At 42.8% G+C, this 20,411-nt stretch overlaps 1 protein-coding gene across 5 annotated transcripts in view; it reads right to left on the bottom strand.

Moving 5' to 3' along the window:
• Nucleotides 1-20,411, bottom strand: part of UBE2S (ubiquitin conjugating enzyme E2 S) — a 49,320-nt gene that overhangs the window by 16,890 nt on the left and 12,019 nt on the right. For 3 of the 5 annotated variants that reach the window (XM_070729920.1, XM_070729919.1, XM_070729924.1), the window contains exons 2-4: nucleotides 14,248-14,395; nucleotides 13,433-13,623; nucleotides 3,382-5,026 (exon numbers count right to left, since the gene is read on the bottom strand). In XM_070729920.1, coding sequence (XP_070586021.1) covers nucleotides 4,736-5,026; nucleotides 13,433-13,623; nucleotides 14,248-14,395 — 630 coding nt within the window. In that variant the 3' untranslated portion in view covers nucleotides 3,382-4,735. Of the gene's footprint in view, nucleotides 1-3,381; nucleotides 5,027-13,432; nucleotides 13,624-14,247; nucleotides 14,396-20,411 lie in introns of those variants that run through there. The other 2 variants (XM_070729922.1, XM_070729921.1) reach the window with 1 other exon arrangement.

Genomic DNA, 20,411 nt, shown 5'->3' with positions numbered 1-20,411 from the left:
TCTAGCTATGCAGCCAAGCATCCTACTTGCTTTCCCTACCACCTGACCACACTGCTCACCCATTTTAAAGTTCATCTAAAAAGCCATCAGCAAATAGTTTCAGTCCCTTGGAGAAAAGCTCAGGGAACAAGTGAAGCTATCTGGCAAATGCTGAGGGAAAGAATCAAAGGTTTCTTCCCCATGGCTCCAGCCTCCAAAAATGACTTCCAAGGGAATGGCAGAGAAAAAGGAAGACAAACGTATTGGAAATATGCAAGAATCATTACCTAATGCACTGAATGAATGTGAATGTCTTCCTAATCCACTGCTATACATGAAGCAGAAGGTATTGTAGTGTGATGGCGAACCTATGGCACGTTTGCCACAAATTGCACACAGATCCATATTGGTGGGCACCCCAGCTGATTTTCAGGCCTTCTGGGCCAACTGGGAGTCAGGAAACAGCCACCTGAGGGGGGGGGGAGGCCTGTTTTTTTGCTCTCCCTAGGCTCTTCTTCTAGGAACCTGGAGAGCAAAAAACAGTTGTGCCGTTGCATGCTGAGGTGGTGGGGCTATCACATGGAATTATGGGTGTGGGCATACCAGCCAGAATAGGTTTGCCATCACTGGTTATAATAGACTGAGAAGATTGTTATTATAGTCAATCAAAGCAGTTTTAGCCTTCCTGTAGAGTTGATTTCCTGGTCTGATCCATCTAACTGAAGGGTAGACAGAAATGCAACCCTCCATGGGAAAAAAATTCCAACCCCTAATTTGTATTCATAGTGTTTTTATAATCTCAACACACACACCCTCCCCAAAACCATGGCTATCAAGCGGGGCAAATATTGCTGTGAACTTGCAGAATAGGACAGACCATATGTTTGTGCAGATCTATGTGTAGATGAGACTCATCGAAAGGTAAGCAAAGTCTGTATTACTTTCTAATGTTTTCTACCTACACTAGGAGATAGATGCAGGCCAGCTGATACTGCTGGATTCTGATCCCGACCCATCTGTGTTCTTGTTGCACACCTACCATCCATGGAGGCTGGGATGCTTAAAACGTTGCTCACAGGAAGTGAAACAGAAATGGACTCATTCGGCTAAGGACCTCTTGGTGTTTCTAACTGCTTTCTGTACTACTCAGGATTTGTGGGAGAAACAATACTGAATATTCCAAAACTGCACCAAGCAGATTCTTAATGCAATTTTCCCATTGTTTGCTGCAGGGTAGGAAGCCTTAGCTCTTTAGTTGCTTTAAAATGCATATTGCACTAAACAGGCAAACACACAAAATGCAGCAGTGCCCTCTGCTGGCCTCTGAGAAGTTCACATTTTTGGATTTGGCAATTGCAGAATCACTGGAATTCCTCCCTACCTTTTAGGCCTATCTAGGTTGGAGGACACAACACACAGCTTGGACTTTTGGGAACTCCAAGCTGAATCACAGTTGAGTTTCCCAGCTGTTTTGAAATGGGAACTATGCAGAACAGAATGCAAAAAAGGCCATTTTTTTTTTAAAAAAAAAAGCTAAGTCTCACTATGCAACTCTCCCAACATTGCATCATCACCCTTTCTTCATCACTTCTGGTTTCCATCACCCAAATCTAAATTTAAGAGGCCAAATCTCATACGCTCAGTTTAAAATTAATCTAGTGTTCAACATCAGTCTGCATTTTCTCTTGCGTCTTAGGTGGTCCAGTTTTCATTGAGTGATCTGCCTCCCCAACCACCCCCCACCACCCCAATTTTTATGTATTGATTGCAAAGTCCCTTTGGAGAAACATTACAAAATATTTTTTATTATACATCACCATACCCTATTTTTCGAAGTATAAGACGCACCTCCCCTCCCCCCCCCGAGGATGGAAATGTTGCTGCGTCTTATGCACCAAATACAGTCATTTTTGACCTTCCAAAGTGGGGTGTGCAGAATTTGGGACGCCTGCAGATTACTCCTAGGTTGGGGGGAAAGGCAAAAACATCCCCGTTTTTGCAGAAATAGGGCTTTTTCCTTCTCCCACCCCCTAGGAGCACTCTACAGACTTCTCAAACCCTCTGCATGCAGTTTTAATCAAAAACTGGGTGAGAAACGGGGAGTTTTTGCCTTCTCTCGCCCCCTAGGAGTGCTCGGCAGGCTTCCCAAACCCTCTGATTGCCCCGTTTTGTGGGGGAAAGGGGGGCTGTTTTACCTTCTAATTACCCCATCTAGCATTACTGGAAAAGGAATTCTGGGAGTTGGAGTCCACTAGTCATAAGACCTCTGGGTTGGGGTACAAGAGTCTCCAAACTTTGCAAGTTTAAGACTTCAACTCTCATTCCTGAGCTAGCATGACTGGAGGAAGAATTCTCGGAGTTGAAGTCCACAAGTCTTAAACTTGCCACGTCTGAAGTTTGCAAAAAGTGCACATGGTTGTAAAAAGTATTCTGCTACACTGGTATTTTTTTAAATAATATATTACTACACCATTTGATTCAGAATACTTTTTTTTGTTTTCCTCCTCTAAAATCTAGGTGTATCTTATATTCTAACGTGTCTTATATTCCGAAAAATATAGTAAACTGTGGGGAGAAGAATTATTTTGACTTCTTGAAATGCTTCACCAGTTCCCATGCAGAGGAACATCACATTCCTCAAGCTGGAAAGAAATCCATTTTGATTGGTGAGGTACTCATTTCCTGATACAACACTTAAGCATGATGACCAAATTTCTCAGAGGTTGCAGGACTATTGTTCACTCAGAGATCCCAATGGACAAATCAGGAATCACCTCAACGTTCTTGACACAATTGAAGTCAAATTCCTACATATCAGTGATAAACACCAACTATCAATTGGATACTGAGGTTAAGACTCAAAAGCCTTACTTTTTCTACTCTCTACATGAAAGTACAGTGGTACCTCGACATACGAGTTTAATTTGTGCCAGAGCTGACCTCGTATGTCGATCATCTCGTATCTCGAACAAATGCATTTAGATTTGGCTTTTCGCACAGAGATAACTGGGAAAAATGGAATTCTTGCGCCACCTAGTGGACGCTCGGCTTGTATCCCGAATTTGAGCTCGGGTGTCGAACAGAAATTTTGCTTGCGTCGCAGCTCGTAACTTGAAATACTCGCATGTGGAGCAGCTCGTATCTAGAGGTACTACTGTATTTATTGAATTTTTATGCCACCTATCTCACTGTCAAAGTGTCCCTTCATTGTAAATAGAGGTAGAAATGAAGAAACTTTCAGGAACGGCACCAATCCTCTGGTAAGCCTTCACTTAGATCTAATGAACTCCAGCGTTATCCATCTTGTGGTCTTCCTTCTTTCAAAAACTATTCCATTTCAAAAGAATCAGCACCCTACCTGTACACTCATTTTATTTTGAATAAATAGTACTGAAATTCTAATTTTATTGATTTGTTTCCATTTATATGGGATATTTATTTCAGAAAAGTAATAGGTTAAAAAATCTTTGATGGACTTGCGGCTTTGGGAAAATTCCATAAAATAGTTATATAAAAGTTTTTAAGCATCAATAAAAACTAGGTAATAAAATGATAAAGACAAGGGCAAGCAGATTTTGAGTCACTGTGATGGCACTTGTAGGCAATGATGAAGGGTCTGAATTGTTGAGTACTGAATGGACACAGAAATACTGTACAAATAAACTAAGTAAAATAAATATTAGATTCCTAAGCAAAATACATTACCTGATGTTGTTCAATGCTGATTGGCTGGGACAAACAGGAACATCAATTGTTTTATAGGCCTATCTGCTCATCTTGCCCTGAACCTCTGGCACAGAAACTGCACCTCCGTGACCAGCCAGTTCTCAAATTAGCTTAATTATTTCAAGTAAATGTTTAACTATGAAATTCTGGCAGCCAGAAATTCTCAGGAAGCCCCACTGAATAAAATCACCCACATTAAAATGACTTCCTTGCTTAAGACACCCATGTTTTAAATGCATGAACTTACCCTTCAACAAATGGGGGATCGCTCAGTTCCAGCAAGCTGCCAAATAGCCAAGCAGATGTCCCCAGCCATTCCAGCTTCACCTTGCCTGAACGTGCTAAAAGGTCTACCCAGCCCCCCAAACATTTCTGGGTCCTATTTTGAACTGCGTCGCTAAGACACATAATTCTCCCCTCTATAAATACATTTGCCCTCAAGTCCATGTCTGAAAATCAACAGCAACAAACCTCTGATTCAGGTATTGAGTGAAGAAACATTTTCCTTATCTCGTATGAAGCGATTTCATAAAGTGAAATATAAAAAAACTCATCCTATCTTTCCCTCGTACAGTTCTATAAACCATACCAATTTCCCTCCTTGATATTTTCTTCCCTTAAAATGAAAACAGCAGCTTTTTCAAAATCCTTCCAAAGACCAAAAGGTACCTCTTCTTTCCCACCTCAACTGAGTTCTGTCCTTTTGGGCTTCAAGGCCTTCATTTTAAGGAGAGGAAACCGATGCCCTCGACATGGTCCCTACCCCATTTCATATGATGGCAAAACCGTACATTAAGAGCCTTTCTTATAAAACAAAGGCATTTAATAGATTTTTCTGCTTTTTATAATTTAAATAAGTTAAAAACTGAAAAGAAGAAAAATCCGACCAGGGCAAGACAAAGTTGGACTGCAGCCTCAAATTAAAAGTGGCAGAGGAAAAGAGGAGAGTTGGAAAATGTACTATGCAACCCCCAATGCCCACAACCTGCCTGTTCCGGACCCTCAATCCCCCCTCCCCCCGCTAAATCCCCTAAAGCCGCCGAAGAGCTCGCTTCTTGTCAGTCTTCTTCTTGGAAGCCAGTTTCTTGTCTCTGTCACCTGCATGTTTCTTGGCCATGGGACCCTCCCCGGAGGTACCTGCCGAAGACGAGCAAGGCTCCGCAGGATTCTTGGTATGCAAGCCAGAGGAGGGTTGGGCATGAATCTCGGTTAGGAGCCGAGCTCGGGAAGCGTATTCCTCATAGTTCTCCAGCAGGAGGCGTCCTGCCTCCTCATTCAGGGCTGATTCTGGGTTGGGATGGATCAGCAAACACTTGATGGTCTGGAGCAGGAGCAAAATAAGGAAATCAGAGTTAAAAGAGGGAGGAATGTCTATGGAGTGTCTCAGTCATTCGCGTCATGGTTGCCGCGTGAAAAGGCAAACTGGACTTTCTTGTTTTTCTTTGGAGGCGTTTCACTTCTCATCCAAGAAGTTCTTCGGTTCTGACTGGCTATGGTGTTCATGTAATGACCAGATTTGCTTAATGGCTGCCACACAAAAGAAGTCAGTCAGAACTGAGGATGCTTCTTGTATGAGAAGCGAAATGTTTTCAAGAGAAAATGAAGTCCAGTTGCCTTTTGAAAAAACACCTTTGGGAAGAGGGAGGAATCCTCAGGCAAGATCCAGACATTCAGGGCCAGCGGAAAATACACTGCTCAAAAAAATAAAGGGAACCCTCAAATAATTCATCCTAGATCTGAATGAATGAAATACTCTCATTGAATACTTTGTTCTGTACAAAGTTGAATATTATTATTATTATTATTACTATTATTATTATTTATTAGATTTGTATGCCGCCCCTCTCCAGAGACTCGGAGCGGAATGTGCATAACAGTCTGTGAAATTGATTGTCAATCACTGTTGCTTCCTAAGTGGATAGTTTGATTTCAGAGGTTTGATTTACTTGGAGTTACATTGTGTTGTTTAAGTGTTCCATTTATTTTTTTAAGCAGTGTAGATACTGGCAAGCCTCTCATTCCCTCCAAGGACCAGCCTGAGTTGATGTGCTTATCTTCTTCTGACTCCCCACCAAAAAGGCTTCCTTTAGGAATGGGACATAGGCTTTGGTCACTGGCCAACCAATACAGAAGTCTAGATACCGGGGGAGTGCCATGCAGCTTTATACAGGTGGTCTTTAACGTCTGACCACGGTTGAGCCCAAAATTCCTCTTGCTATGCGAGGCAGTTGCTAAGTAAATTTTGCCCCATTTTGATGTGACCTTCCTTGCCAAAGTTGTTAAAGGAATCACTGCAGCTGTTAATTACAGAAGTTGTTAAGTGAATCTGGCTTTCCCGTTGACCTTGCTTGACCAGGTTGCAAAAAGTGATCACATGACCCCATCATAAACATGAGTCAGTTGCCAAGCCACGAAATTTTGATCATGTGACCACGGGCTATCTACAATGGTCATTAAGTGTGAAAAATGGTCATAAGTCATTTTTTTTCCAGTGCCGTCGTAACTTTGAATGGTCACTAAATCAACTGTTGTAACCTGAGTAGTACCCGTATAGGAGAGGGAACATACAAACAAGATTTTCTCTTTCAGCCAATCATAGTAGTAATTGCAATAAAGCTAGTTCCCAATGCACTTCCTAAATGAATGCACATGGAACGCTTAGAGCAACATTTGGAGGTGAACTGGTTGGCAGTGTGGATGTACGTGTGCTTTTGTAGGCAGACAAGGCCGCCTGGGTGGCTAAGAACAATTGATCTGTAGCAGCAAAGGCTAGGAAGCAGCATGGCACCCCAAGGAGTCTGATCCGAAAATCAATGCATCAAAAACCAAGGCAGTTTTGTTTGACAAGAAAAATGAGGCAAATTATTGCAGGTTATTTTTAAATGTTTTTTTTTTAAGGGAAAAAAAAAGAACCATGATCAAGCAGGTGACTCTGCCTAGTTTGGTACAGTGTTTATTGAAGAGAAGGAAATGGGTGGAGAAAAAAAGGCTTAATGAATGCTGGTAGTAAAATAGTGAGTAGTATCTGGCCAGTTGCCAGGAAGGAAGGTTTGGTGGGAAAAAAAGGTGAAAAAGATAGTTTGGAGAGCGTTTCTGCTCCTTTTTATTGTATGGAAGTGCAAAAACAGAAAAGTTGAATGCTCTGTGTGTGTGTGTGTGTGTGTGTGTGTGTGTGTTAGATTGAGAGATAGCATCAAGATTGGATGAGGACTGAATACAAAATAGGGTGATCAATAAGAATGAAATATGCTGAACTGGTTTAGTGATACAGAGGGAATGAAGATGAAATCACAACACAATGGGTACTTGTTACAAGTAGCCATTGACTTACAACAGCTCATTTAGTGACTGTTCAAAATTACAACGGCACTTGAACAAAGTGACTTAGGATCATTTTTCACATTTACTACAGTTGCCGCATCCCCAGGATCACATGATCAACATTCGGAGACTTGGCAACCAGCTCACATTTATGAAGGTTGCAATGTCTCAGGATCATGTGATCACTTTTTGTGACCTCCTGGCAAGCAAAGTAAATAGAGAAACCAGATTCATGTAACAACCATATTATTAATTTAACACCTGCAGCGATCCACTTATCACAGCTGTGGCAAGAAAGATCGTAAAATGGGACAAAACTCAACAACTCAAAACTTAACAAATGTGTCACTTAGCAACAGAAAGTTTGGGCTCAATCGTAGTCATAAACCGAGCACTAACTATACTCACCATTAATTGGTTCTAGAAGACACAATGAGTATCAAAAATGGGGAGTACCAAATGTTTTCCCCTCCCATAAGTAATAATGTAGTAGTGAGTCACAAGGCAGCCAACATTGACAAGATCTAGCTTGTGCCTCAAGTGCTAAATAAACAAATAAAGAAGACAAAATTTTCACGTTCAATACCAAATCTGATGAGTTTCAAAGCACCTGAGTATCAAGATACCAATATAAATGAGGGAAGTTTCAGTAGAGGAAAGGAAAGATTAAGGAAGTCATAGCTGGAAGGAGTTGTAAAGAGTTCTAAAAAGACAAAGATGCCAGGTTTAAAGCACAAAAGGCAATGTATGAAGCACTATATGCAGGGTGTCCAGGGGGAAAATATTTTGAAATTCCCTGATATTTCCCTGTAACTTGTGATCTACATGATTTTCCTCTGACTTTTAAACATTTTACAGTGGATGTAGCAAGGATGGTTTTCAAATTTAAAAAATGGCATGGAGAAAAAAACATATAGCTAAATGTATTTTATACCAGGACAGTGTAAAATACATTTAGCTATGTTTTTATTCCATCTCATATCTTTACATTTCTATGGCACACTATTTGTTACTCTATTTTGCTCTCTTGGAACAAGGTTTACCTCACTGGCATGATTGGACACACAGCCATATAATCCGATTGCTCGACTATTTTACTTCTAAAGCATTTCCATTCCCTCTATAAAACTATTTTTCCCTGTACAAATAGCAAAAATCAAGAGTTAAAAAAGATAAAACATTTAACATTTTAGCTCCCGCTCTCTTTTTGGCTCTCCAGAACAAAAACAGAGCTAAGAACATGAAAAGTGCACGTCTTCAAGTGCACTACTCTTGCAGAATCAATTTCTGTTTGTGAGGAAAGCACACGTAGCTAATATGGTAGATCAGAGGTCCCCAACCCCCTGTCTGTGGATCGACACTGGTTTGCAGCATGCCAGAAATTGGCCTGCACAAACAAGCAAAGCCCCATACAGGGATCGCAGGTAGCACACGAAACAATGTCCCCTCTGCAGAGGTGGGCTGCTAAGGTGGAAATGTGACGTGTGCTCGCCTCCGTGGCTCTGAGTGCTAGCAGAGTCCAGAACAATTATGCTACCGCACCTGGGCAGGTAGCAAAATTGCACGCGGACATGCATGTCCACGCACGATTTCACTACCTGCCCGGGTGTGGTAGCATAATTGCACTGGACTCCACTAGCACTCAGAGCCACGGGGGTGAGTATACGTCACATTCCACTTTAGCAGCCCACCTTTGTCCCTCTGGCCTGTACAAAAACCAAATATATGTCTATGGAGATTCTCTGTCATCCAAATCACACTTGTCCCAAAGGTGCTTATTCAAAACGTAACTGGACTTCTTTTTCCCTTGAAGATGTTTCACTTCTCATCCAAGAAGCTTCTTCAGTTCTGATGGATTTCAAAGCAGTCCTCCATCTCTCTTGCTTCTATCACAGCAGGCCCCCAATCTTTTGGGCACCAGGAACTGGTCCCAGGTACCCAAAAGATGGGTGGCCGCTGTGGTAGATCAATGGCTAAGGAATTAAGCCCTTATGTAAGGACATCAGCAGTCCTGATCTGCAAGATGGCAGGTGGAGCACTGTGATCAAAATTCTGTGCCTTTGGGGGGGAAAAAAATCTCTAATATACCCCATACACAAAAGGCGGGACTTCAATCACAACACTGTGCCCACGACTGTGCAGTTTTTACCCCAAGCCTTGGAGACTCCCCAATCAATGGAAAGCTTTTCAAACCAGCTAAATGTCCATTGAGATTCTCCATCCTCCATGTTATAGTCGACCCAAAGAGGCTTATTCAAAAAGAAAGTGGACATTTGTATTTTTCCCCCCTTGAAGATGTTTTGCTTCTCATCCAAGACGCTTCTTCCGGTCTGACTGATTTCAAACCAGCCCTCTTTCTCTATTGCCTTATCAGGTGTGAGGAGCATCATCCCTTCTAAACGCTGCACTGTTTCAATCTTGAATCCAAACTTTCGGTGGTCATATGTTCCCTTTTTGTAGACAGTGGCACCACCCCATGGTCCGAGGCCATATTTTGGTTACAGCTCTAGGATTTTAGAATTGAAAACTCGGGACTTGGAAAAGTGTACTGGGAGAAGGAGGATAAAAGTTGAACAAGGACAAAACACGGCTTTTTAAACCCCCCCTCCCCTTCTTGCTGCTCACTGGCAGCAGGAAAAACGAGGAATTAAGCTTTGTGAGCTGCGTCGGCTGTTCTTAATGGAGTTCACCAATGAGTATTGATTTACTTTTATTTATTACATTTGTATACCATTGAATCTCCAGGGACGCCTGGCAGTTTACAAATGACTTACAAATTTATAGTTGATTATCCGTGTAGCTTTGAAGTGTTTAATTAAATGCAAACATATTTACAAATTGCCAAAGCTCAGAAGCACCATTTTGAAATGTTTAAGATCATTTACACTCCTCTTCATTCCTAAAGGCAAAGCTGCACCAGACCAGCATAAAAATTAACCAGAACATTTCTTATAAATTAATTTAATACAAAGTCTCTTAGCTAAAATGCTTCCTGAATTATTGCAAACGCTTCTTTACACATGCAACCCTGACCTCCTTTTTTATTTCTTCCACGTAGCTGTGGGTAAATACTTAGCAGTCATTCTGGTTTTTTTTAAATCTGGAAACTAAGTGGGCAAAACAGAGCATCATTTGTCTCCTGAATCCCTAAATAAAGAAGTGTTTTGCTATACATTTATGTATTTATTTATTTATTCATTAATTCATTCATTTATTCATTCACTCACTCGATTTTTATGCCGCCCTTCTCCTTAGACTCAGGGCGGCTTACAACATGTTAGCAATAGCACTTTTTAGCAGAGCCAGCATATTGCCCCCACAATCCGGGTCCTCATTTTACCCACCTCGGAAGGATGGAAGTCTGAGTCAACCTTGAGGTGGTGATGAGATTTGAACCACTGACCTGCAGATCTACAGTCAGCTTCAGTGGCCTGCAGTACATCACTCTACCTGTTGCACCACCCCGGCTCATTGTGTGTGTGGTTGTGTGTGTGTGTGTGTGTGTATTCGTTGTATGCATGTTTGTATGTATGTATGGGTGGATGGATTTATTTATGTGGACTTATATGCTACTCAACTCCCAAAGGACTCTGGATGGCTCACAACCAAATACACATAAAATGTAATATAAAACCCTGTAAAAGCAATTCAAAACAATTTGAAAACAACAATTAAAACAGTTGAAAACTATGCATATCTGTAATGGCCAGATCCCCATGATATGCCATAGGATCCTTGGCCCCAGGCCTGCTAGAGCAGCCAGGTCTTTATGACTTTTCGGAAGGCCAGGAGGGTGGGGGGTAGTCCAGATCTCATATACATACAACCACAATGGAGGCCAAATAGTTAAGTGAATTCTGCCCCATTTTACACCCTTCCTCTCCACAGTTGTTAAGTGAATCTGCAGTGTGTTAAGTTAGTAATATGGTTGTTAAGTGAATCTGGCTTCCCTGTGGACTTTACTTGTCAGAAGGTTGCAAAAGGGATTACATGATTCCGGGATTACATGCAACTCTCATAAACATGAGTCAGTTGCCAAGCATCTGGATCTTAATCATATGAATATGGGGATGCTGCAACAGTTTTAATTGTGAAAAATGGTCATAAGTCATTTTTTCAATGCTGTTGTAACTTTGGGGGAGTCACTAAACGAACTATTGGAACTCAAGGATTAGCTGTTTTCCTCAATAGCTCATTCCAGATCTTTCCATGTGCTATTTTGAAGAAAGTCACACATACGCGCATTAAACCCTTTGCCAACTCTTTGAATTGTCATTAGTGTTGGGCAAACTTCAGGAAGTCCGGGTTCGGCAAACTCACCCAAACGTTGCTGTGAATTTCGGGCGAGTTTGCCGACCCGAACAGCAGCAGCGCTTTTTAAAACTTTTTTTAAAAGTTTGGGTAAAGTTCGGGTTCGGTGTGAAGTTTGGGCAAAGTTCAGGTTCGGCCGAACACCGCAAAACGCTGCTGCTGGAAAAATGCTGGAAAAATGATTAATGCGTGCAAGCCCAAAATTCACCCCTTTTGCCAGCCGAAGCGCCCGTTTTTGCGCTGCTGGGATTACCTTGAGGCTCCCCTCCATGGGAAACCCCACCTCCGGATTTCTGTGTTTTTGCGATGCTGCAGGGGAATCCCAGCATTGCAAAAACGAGCGCTTCGCTGGCAACGGAAGTCCAAAGGTGGGGTTTCCCAGCGAAGGGAGCATCAGTGAAATTGCAGCATCGCAAAAACACGGAAGTCCTCGAAACCCCACCTCCGGACTTCTGTGTTTTTGTGATGCTGTGATTTCGCTGAGGCTCCCCTCGCTGGGAAACACCACCTCTGGACTTCCGTTGCCAGCGAAGCACCTTTTTTTGAGTTGCTGGGATTCTCCTGCAGCATCAAAAAAACACGGAAGTCTGGAGGTGGGGTTTCCCATGGAGGGGAGCCTCAGGGGAATCCCAGAAGCACAAAACCGGTTGCTTCACTGGCAACAGAAGTCCGGAGGTGGGGCATCCCAGCGGCGGCGGTGGGTTTGTAAGGTGAAAATAGTTTGTAAGAAGAGGCAAAAAAATCTTAAACCCCGGGTTTGTACAGTATCTCGAAAATTTTGTATCACGAAGCGTTTGTAAGACGAGGTATCACTGTATATCCTAAAATATGCTCTGTACTCTACAAAGGCCCCTAAACTAGATAAATAAAGCCAAGTAAACAAATATATAACCAGCACTTGTTCATTTATTTATTCAGGAAAATAATCAAAAGCAACATACTGGCATTTGGCAAAAATCTGTGAACCTTTCTTTCAGGGTAATGGTCCCTTGAGCAGCGATAACTGCAGTTAAATCTTTTCAATCACTGTCAATAGGTCTTGTGGCACATGGGGTTTGGAAGAATTTTAGCGTAATCCTCCTTACAGAACAATTCAAGTTAGGGAGGTTTGTGGGCCTCTTCAAATGCTTCAGATCCTTCTGCATTCTATAGGACAGTGATGGCGAACTATGGCACGGGTGCCACAGGTGGTACACAGAGCCATATCTGCTGGCACGTGAGTCGTTGCCCTAGCTCAGCCCCAATGTGCATGTGTGTGCCAGCCAGCTGATTTTTGGCTCACCCGGAAGCTCTGGAAAGGCGTTTTTGGCTTCCAGGGAGCCTCCAGGGGGATGGGGGAGGGCGTTTTTACCCTCCCCCGGCTTCATGGAAGTCTTTGGAGCCTGGGAAGGGCGAAACATAAGCCTACTGGGCCCACCAGAAGTTGAGAAACATGCTGTTTCCGGCCTCCAGAGGGCCTCTGGGGTGGGGGAAGCTGTTTTCGCCCTCCCCATGCATTTAATTATGGGTGTAGCACTCGCACATGCATGATAGCATGCATGCACGCTCTTTCGGCAGACAAGAGAAAAAAGGTTCTCCATCACTGCTATAGGATTATGATATTTAGGAGATTTTTCCATCATCGGTTGCTATTTGCTTTGTTTCCATTGATTTTAATTCTACCAGGAATCATGTAAGAGATGGCTGACCAAATAAATTTATTAAATAAAAAAACAAATAAGGTCAATACTTCTCAAACCATTAACTTTATACAACTCTATATGAATCTACATGCTTTTGGGTCACTGTCCACTTTGTTTTGGATAGACAGATACACGGAAAGATACTCTGACATTTTTCTGTAAAATCTGCTGGTACTCTGAGAGCCAGTTTGGGGATATTATGATACCAACTTGAGGACTACATGCATACGTAGTCCTATGTGTTTCTGCACATGCCTAAGAAGAAGAATAAAACAACCACTTTGAGGTCCACTATCTGCCATCCCAGGATCTACCCCAGAGGTCTTCAAACTTGGCAACTTTAAGACTTGTGGACTTCAACTCCCAGAATCCTCCAGCCACCCCTGATCTACCCAGTTAAAAACACTACTTACCAGCAGCACATGTCGGATACCCAGTTCTGCTTTCCAGTCTTTCTTGAGGACGTTGACACAGATCTCCCCATTGGTACCCACATTGGGGTGGAAGATTTTGGTCAAGAAGTAGCCTTTTGGTGGACTGGCAGGGAAGTCTTTGCCAAGAATCAGCTTCATGCGGAAGAGGCCACCGGAGTAAGGAGTGCCTTCTACAAAGGGAAGAAAAAAGGGCATCTTATGATCACAGATTTGAAGGCTATCACACACATACGCCGCCCTGGTCAGATGACTACCCTTACAAGCAGCTCTGATGAACCTATGTCCTAGATTTGAATGCTGTCCCCCCACACTGGTCACATGACTACCCTTTGGGCACTCAGCAACCAGATCATTTCCTGAGATCACATTATCCCCTTTACAGTAATTCTGCCAAAAATCAGCCATTTATTTCCGATTTTCAGCAAAACCAATGATTCATTTAAGGACTGTCGTTTTCACGTAGCGACCATGCATTCCCTTAATAGCTGCCACAAAAAAGTAAGTAAAATCAAGTTTGCTATTTGCCTGACTCTCTTTACAACCAACATGAGTTACAACCATGATGGCCAGGCTCCGTTACGGTCATAAACCGAAGGAATATAATCTGTATGAGGAATATAATCTTGAGTACAGCTCACATTCCCAACACCCAACTTTTTCCTTCCTATTGACCAATAATTCCAGATGGGCTGCCTTCTCTGGTGATTCTTTCACTGGAGCAGCATAATCACTACAGATCAATTTTGAGATGCGACCCTTAAAAGAAACCCCCTCTTCAAATAACCCTCTCTTACCGGGTCCTTCAATGGTGACCTGCACGTCTGTAATGTCCTCCTCATTGGGGAACACCTTGATGCCCTCAGGTGGGTCTGATGTTAGAGTGGAGACTTCCTTGTAGACCAGCCGGATCACTTGTGGAGGCAGGTTTTCAACATTGGAATTCTGAAGAAGTGAGAGAGATGGGAGAGTAAAAGAATGAATGTGGCTCTCCTCTAAAGGAATATCTTAATGGATGCAGCAAGGGTCAAAATGTTACAAACAGTACTGATGAAAGACTTTCCATGACACTGTAGCATCTTTATTATGGACTTAATAGCTTTTGCCCAACAATGTCTTCCTCAAAATACTTAGGAAACCAAAGCCTGTACATATTTTTTTAAATATATATATATATATATTAATCATTCAAATGTATTAGATCGTGCAAAATGCAGCTGCGAGAGCAGTCATGGGCCTACCTAGGTATGCCCATGTTTCACCAACACTCCGCAGTCTGCATTGGTTGCCGATCAACTTCCGGTCACAATTCAAAGTGTTGGTTATGACCTTTAAAGCCCTTCATGGCACTGGACCAGAATATCTCCGAGACCGCCTGCTGCCGCACGAATCCCAGCGACCGATTAGGTCCCACAGAGTGGGCCTTCTCCGGGTCCCGTCAATTAAACAATGTCGGTTGGCGGGCCCCAGGGGAAGAGCCTTCTCTGTGGCGGCCCCGGCCCTCTGGAAGCAACTCCCCCCAGAGATTAGAACTGCCCCTACTCTCCTTGCCTTTCATAAGCTCCTTAAGACCCACCTGTGTCGTCAGGCATGGGGGAACTGAGACATCTCTCCCGGGCATATACAATTTATGAATGGTATGTGTGTATGTATGTGTGTTTAGAAAATGGGGTTTTTAAAATGTTTTTAGTAGAAATTTAGATTTGTTGTAAACTGTTTTTTCACTTTGTTGTGAGCCGCCCCGAGTCTGCGGAGAGGGGCGGCATACAAATCTAAATAAACATAAACATTAGGCTATTTGTTCTAAGTGACCATACTTTTAAAATATCTTTTCAAGTAAATCTTCCTTCTGTCTCCCTCCACTTCTCCTTCCCCCTCATTTTTCTGCACCTCTTTCTCTCTGCTTCCATTTTCTTGCATTCTCAGTAGATAGCTGGAGTTGAGGGTTTATTCTTGATAGAGATTTGAACAGTCAATTTCTGAATTTAGTCTGAAATATTGCAGACTGCCTATTCCTATTTTAAACAGACAAGGAACCTGGGAGCAAGCAGACTCAGGTATCCATCCTAATATATCCGTTCTAACAAGGGAGCAGAATAGAGATGTTATTTCTCTTGAAATGGATTCTGCCTTCTCCCATCTAGATGGGGAGATTCTTGAATCTGTTGGTCTCACTTCATGTTTTTTTTTCCTTTTTATTCCTGAATCAACCTTAACTCCTTCAAAAGCAATAATGGACAAATCCAAATCCTAAAGAATTATCCTTAAAGAGTGTATACGAAAAAAGATAAAATGAAACATTCAGTAGCACCATTTCAGCATAATTCCCTCCCAGTCAGATGTCATCTTATCCCAGGATTGCATCTTTTTAGATATGTTAGAAAAATGACACTTCCTGCATGTTTTGTCATTTTGGAATAAGAATCATGCAGGCCACCCAAGCAGCATTGTGCATGGCCATTTCTCACGTTTATGTGGGTTTTCCACGGGTAGTTCTAAATAAGTCTTCGGAGAGGGGCAGCATACAAATCTAATAAATACAAATACAGTGATACCTCATCTTACAAACGCCTCATCACACAAACTTTTTGAGATACAAACCCAGGGTTTATGATTTTTTTGCCTCCTCTTACAAACTATTGTCACCTTACAAACCCACCGCCGCCGCTGGGATGCCCCGCCTCCATACTTCTGTTGCCAGCGAAGCAACCGTTTTTGCACTGCTGGGATTTCCCTGAGGCTCCCCTCCATGGGAAACCCCACCTCCAGACTTCCATGTTTTTGTGATGCTGCAGGGGAATCCCAGCAGGGGAATCCAGCAGTGCAATAATGGGTGCTTCGCTGGCAACGGAAGTCAGGGGGTGGGGTTTCCCAGTGAGAGGAGCCTCAGTGAAATCGCAGCATCGCAAAAACACAGAGGTCCAGAGGTGGGGATTCGAGGACTTCAGTGTTTTTGCAATGCTGCGATTTCACTGATGCTCCCTTCGCTGGGAAACCCCACCTCCAGACTTCCATTGCCAGCAAAGCGCTCATTTTTGTGATGCTGGGATTCCCCTGCAGCATCGCAAAACCACAAAAGTCCGGAGGTGGGGTTTCCCATGGAGGGGAGCCTCAGGGGAATCCCAGCAGTGCAAAAACGGGCGATTCGGCTGGCAAAGGGGGTGAATTTTGGGCTTGCACGCATTAATCGCTTTTCCATTGATTCCTATGGGAAACATTGTTTCGTCTTACAAACTTTTCACCTTAAGAATCTCGTCCCGGAACCAATTAAGTTTGTAAGACAAGGTATCACTGTACAAATAATTCATGAAATATGGGACATCCATTTCCAATATGCACTTTCCCCTATCAACGCCCAGCATCAATATGCCTGATACAGGTGGTCGATTTACGATTGGTCACTTAGTTATGATGGGCCTCTCCAGGGCTACTTATGACCCAGATTCAATGTTCTAATGGCTGCCCCTCCTACAGTCACATGATCAATTTTGAGAGCTCGACAACCAGCAATTTGCCGGGACCCAAAACATGAAATTTTTTACGACTTTTTTTTTGCAGGAATCAGTATTTACTTCTGCTTTCCAGCAAAAAAACACCCATTGCGGACAATGGATTTGCTTAACAATAGTGGCATTAACTTTACAACGCATTTAACGACGGTCTCAAAAATGGTTGTAAAATCAGGTGCATTCATGGGCAACCCACTTAACAACCAGCAGGATTTAGAACCATAATTCCAGGCTTTATTAAGGTTTTAAGTCAAGGGCCACCTATATGTAGAAGGCAAAATTTATTTATGAACATTTTATTTTAAACTATTATCACCTCCAAACCCCAGGGATCCCATTTTACCTATTAAATTGTACCACTCATCTTGTAAGACATGTAAATACTCACATGGAACCTTAAACAAACTTTTAATTAGAAAGCTCACCTGCTCATTCCAGCAAGCGAGAATTGGTAGTCTCTTATAATTGGATGCCTTTGTTTCCATATAATTAACAAGATGAACTTGAGAGTAAGAATATTTTAGATGTTTTCTTTTCATTAATGAAAAGAAAATGAAAAGTTTAAAAGAACACTGATGCAAAAGACCACTATACCTCATTCTAAATAGCAAATAAGCACCTAATTATATGAAGAGAATGGGAAGCCATTCATATGCGTGCAGAGATGGCCCAGAATCAGTGTTTCCCACCAATTTTACATCCTTGGTTTGTAATCCATGAATTTTTTTAAAAATCCACCCAAACCAAGATGCAAATAGAACAGTCTAATGATGGATAGACATAGGCTATACACACACACACACACACACACACACACACACACACTCCTTAAAACCCACCTCTGCTGTCAGGCATGGAGAAATTGATTCCTTGGGCTGTTTCCGTTTTATGTATGGTTTGTCTGAGGTGTATGATTGTTTTTTGTTTTAAATTGTTTTTAACTATTGGATTTGTACTGTTTTGCTGTTGTGAGCTGCCCCGAGTCTTCGGAGGGGGGGGCATACAAATCTAATTAATAATAATAATAATAATAATAATAATAATAATAATAATAATAATAATCTCTGCTCTAGAGCAGAGTTCCCCAAATGTTTGGGCACCAAGGACCAGTTTTGTGGAAAGGGGTTTTTCCGCAGATCAGAGGGGGGATGGTTTCATGTGCTGCTTGGATCGCACGGATGGTGCTTCATTTGTTTGAGTGGCCTTGTTTCTGGCATGCTGCAGACGGGTACCGGTCTATAGATTGTGGGGATGGGAATTTCTGCTCTAGAGAAAACGTCAGTGTTTGGTACTTTAGTTATCTGATACCTAACATTCTGTGAAGCCAGGACATGTGGAAATGGCTGAGTTGTCTTGCATGTGTTCAATAACCAGCCTGCATTTTCATAGAAGGGTAATGAGCACTTTGGCTATGTAGACTGTTTTGTTCCTGGACTAAAATCTCAATTGAAAGAAGAACTTGCCTTTGGTATTACTCTTCCTCTGCTACTATTCTTCCAGTAAAATAATATTTTCTCATGTTGCTTTTGATAGCGGGATCACAATCTCCCTCTTCCTGCTTGTTATACCTTGGCTGCATAGCTAGAGGTATAAGAAGCAGGAAGAGGGGGATTGTGATCCCGCTATATAGAGCGCTGGTGAGACCACATTTGGGGTACTGTGTTCAGTTCTGGAGACCTCACCTACAAAAAGATATTGACAAAATGGAACGGGTCCAAAGACGGGCTACAAAAATGGTGGAAGGTCTTAAGCATTAAACATATCAGGAAAGATTTAATGAACTCAATCTGTATAGTCTGGAGGACAGAAGGATTTAAATATGTCAAAGGGTTAAATAAGGTTCAGGAGGGAAGTGTTTTTAATAGGAAAGTGAACACAAGAACAAGGGGACACAATCTGAAGTTAGTTGGGGGAAAGATCAAAAGCAACATGAGAAAATATTATTTGACTGAAAGAGTAGTAGATCCTTGGAACAAACTTCCAGCAGACGTGGTAGATAAATCCACAGTAACTGAATTTAAACATGCCTGGGATAACCATATATCCATCCTAAGATAAAATACAGGAGATAGTATAAGGGCAGACTAGATGGATCATGAGGTCTTTTTCTGCTGTCAGTCTTCTATGTTTCTATTTTACAGTTGATTTCTGTTTCAATTGGACACTACCAAGGAAAGGTTGTTACCAAGATTAATTAAAACTGCACTACTGCCTATAATTTTTGCCTTTTGGGTTCTGTGTTGGAGGAGTAGGTGGGTGCATTCCTTACACCTTGCAGAATTCTCTGCCATCCAACCAGCGGTGGGTTGCTCCTTGTTTGGCACGATTCTGCAGACCGGGAGTGGCAGCAGTGGGAGGCTGTGTCTACCTGCTTCTGTCACATGTGCATGCTTGTGCAAGCTAGTAGGGATAGGATTTAGAACTCACTACTGCTGTGATGGTGAACCTGTGGCACGTGGAGCCCTGTCGGTGGGTACGTGAGCTCAGGTACAGCATGCATGTGTTTGCCGGCCAGCTGATTTTCAGGCATTCAGGGCCCACTGAGAGTTGGGAAACAGCCTGTTTTCAGCCTCCGGAGGGGTTGGGGGAAGCCATTTTCACCCACCCCAGTTTCCTACAAAGGCTCTGGAGCTTGGGGAGAGCAAAAAACAGGTGTGCTATTGTGTGCCAGGAGGGAGGGGGCTCATGTGCGGGGGGACTGCATGGAATGATGGGTGTGGGAATGCACATGACCCCCCCCCCCCCATCTTTTGGCGCGCAAACCAAAAAGGTTTGCCATCACTGCACTACTGCATTCAATCCTTTGGCCATCCTGCCATTGTGGAACTGCTGTACTACCGACAGTCTTTGAGTTACAACTATAATGGAACCTGCCCATCAGTTTAAAAACCTGTATAAGAAATAATCATACAAACCAAACAAACCATGCATAAACCTCAATAGTTAAGGGGTGTGCTAATTTCCCCATGCCTGGTGACATAAGTGAATTTTCAAGTTTATGAAAGGCAAGAAGAGTGGGGGCAGTCCTGATCTCCCGGGGGGTGTTGATTCCAGAGGGCCGGGGCCACCAAAGAAGGCTCTTCCCCAGGGTCCTGCCAGACGACATTGTTTAGTCGACGGGACCTGGAGAAGGCCAACTCTGTGGGACCTAATCGGTCGCTGGGATTCATGTGGCAGAAGGCAGTCCCAGAGGTATTCTGGTCCGATGCCATGTAGGCCCTTATAGGTCATAACCAACACTTTGAATTGAGACCGGAAACTGATCGGCACTTAGGTAGGCTGCGGAGTGTTGACAAGACATGGGCATATCTGGGAAAGCACATGATTGCTCTCCCAGCCGCGTTCTGCACGATTTGAAATTTCCGAACACTTTTCAAAGTGTTGTGGTTTGCTCTGGCCCAGCTCCTGCCCCAGGGAATGGGGAGGTGGATGCAGGGGGAAATTCAACATGT

This window comes from Erythrolamprus reginae, chromosome Z (assembly GCF_031021105.1).
Source record: "Erythrolamprus reginae isolate rEryReg1 chromosome Z, rEryReg1.hap1, whole genome shotgun sequence".
NCBI classification, from domain to species: domain Eukaryota; kingdom Metazoa; phylum Chordata; class Lepidosauria; order Squamata; family Dipsadidae; genus Erythrolamprus; species Erythrolamprus reginae.
Note: the sequence above shows the minus strand (reverse complement) of the source record. Positions and strands in the feature narration are given on the sequence as shown.